At 53.9% G+C, this 764-nt stretch overlaps 1 protein-coding gene across 1 annotated transcript; it reads right to left on the minus strand.

The window, feature by feature from the left end:
• Positions 1 to 6: 6 nt before the first annotated feature.
• LOC103399426 (uncharacterized) lies at positions 7 to 758 on the minus strand. Its single transcript, XM_008338116.2, has one exon. It carries the CDS (start codon positions 756 to 758, stop codon positions 75 to 77), a length of 684 nt encoding a protein of 227 aa, XP_008336338.1. The 3' UTR covers positions 7 to 74.
• Between the last annotated feature and the right edge of the window lie 6 nt (positions 759 to 764).

The following is a 764-nucleotide window of genomic DNA, read 5'->3' on the forward strand; positions in this document are numbered from 1 at the left end:
AGAAGCATGAATGAAGAAAATGGAGCACTAACTATGAGCTATAGTGCTAAGTAGTGGCAGAGAGGACGGCTTCTTCATGAGCACCTGCTCAGTGCCTCCTGCATTTTATCCTGCACGTGCTGCATCTTCTCCGTCCACTCCTCACACAGACTCTCTTCGTCATCCCCGATGACAGCCGCGTAGCCCATGAGCGCGATCAGCCCGATGCAAAATAGGTAGGTGAGGCGTGTGCAGAGTTGCTCCATGACCTGCCGATCGCCCTGGGAGTGCCTCAGGTACACCTCCAGAACTGGCCTGCTGAAGAGCTTGGGTTTCCCGACCACGCCGTCGTAGAGCGTGTGCAGGTTCTGATCACCGTTATCGTTGGCGTAGCTCTCTTCGAAATCTTCCTTCTTGCGTTCCCGGTGCGCCGGTTGGGCCTCCACCATCGCCATGAACTTTCTGTACTGGTTCTTAAGGTTTTCTTCCACGTTGCAGTACTGCCTGTCGATGGTTTCCTTCTTGATCTGTACGAGTGTGTTGCGATTCTGCTGCGAGAGCATGTCCAAACCCTTGTTGACCGAGCCAAACTCGCGCTTGAGGGTACGGATGTCCTCGTCGTCGACGTGGTGCAGAACTACTCGGATCAAGGAGCCCGCCACGCCGAAAATCGGGTTAACCACAGATGCCGCTGACGATATTGTGGCCACACATTGCAGCACTTTGATCAAGCCCTGTTTCAGCTTAGCTTGGTCCTCAATGATCTCTTCGTCCATCATGGTGTC

Source organism: Cynoglossus semilaevis, unplaced genomic scaffold (assembly GCF_000523025.1).
Source record: "Cynoglossus semilaevis isolate Cse_v1.0 unplaced genomic scaffold, Cse_v1.0 C19022384, whole genome shotgun sequence".
Lineage (NCBI taxonomy): Eukaryota > Metazoa > Chordata > Actinopteri > Pleuronectiformes > Cynoglossidae > Cynoglossus > Cynoglossus semilaevis.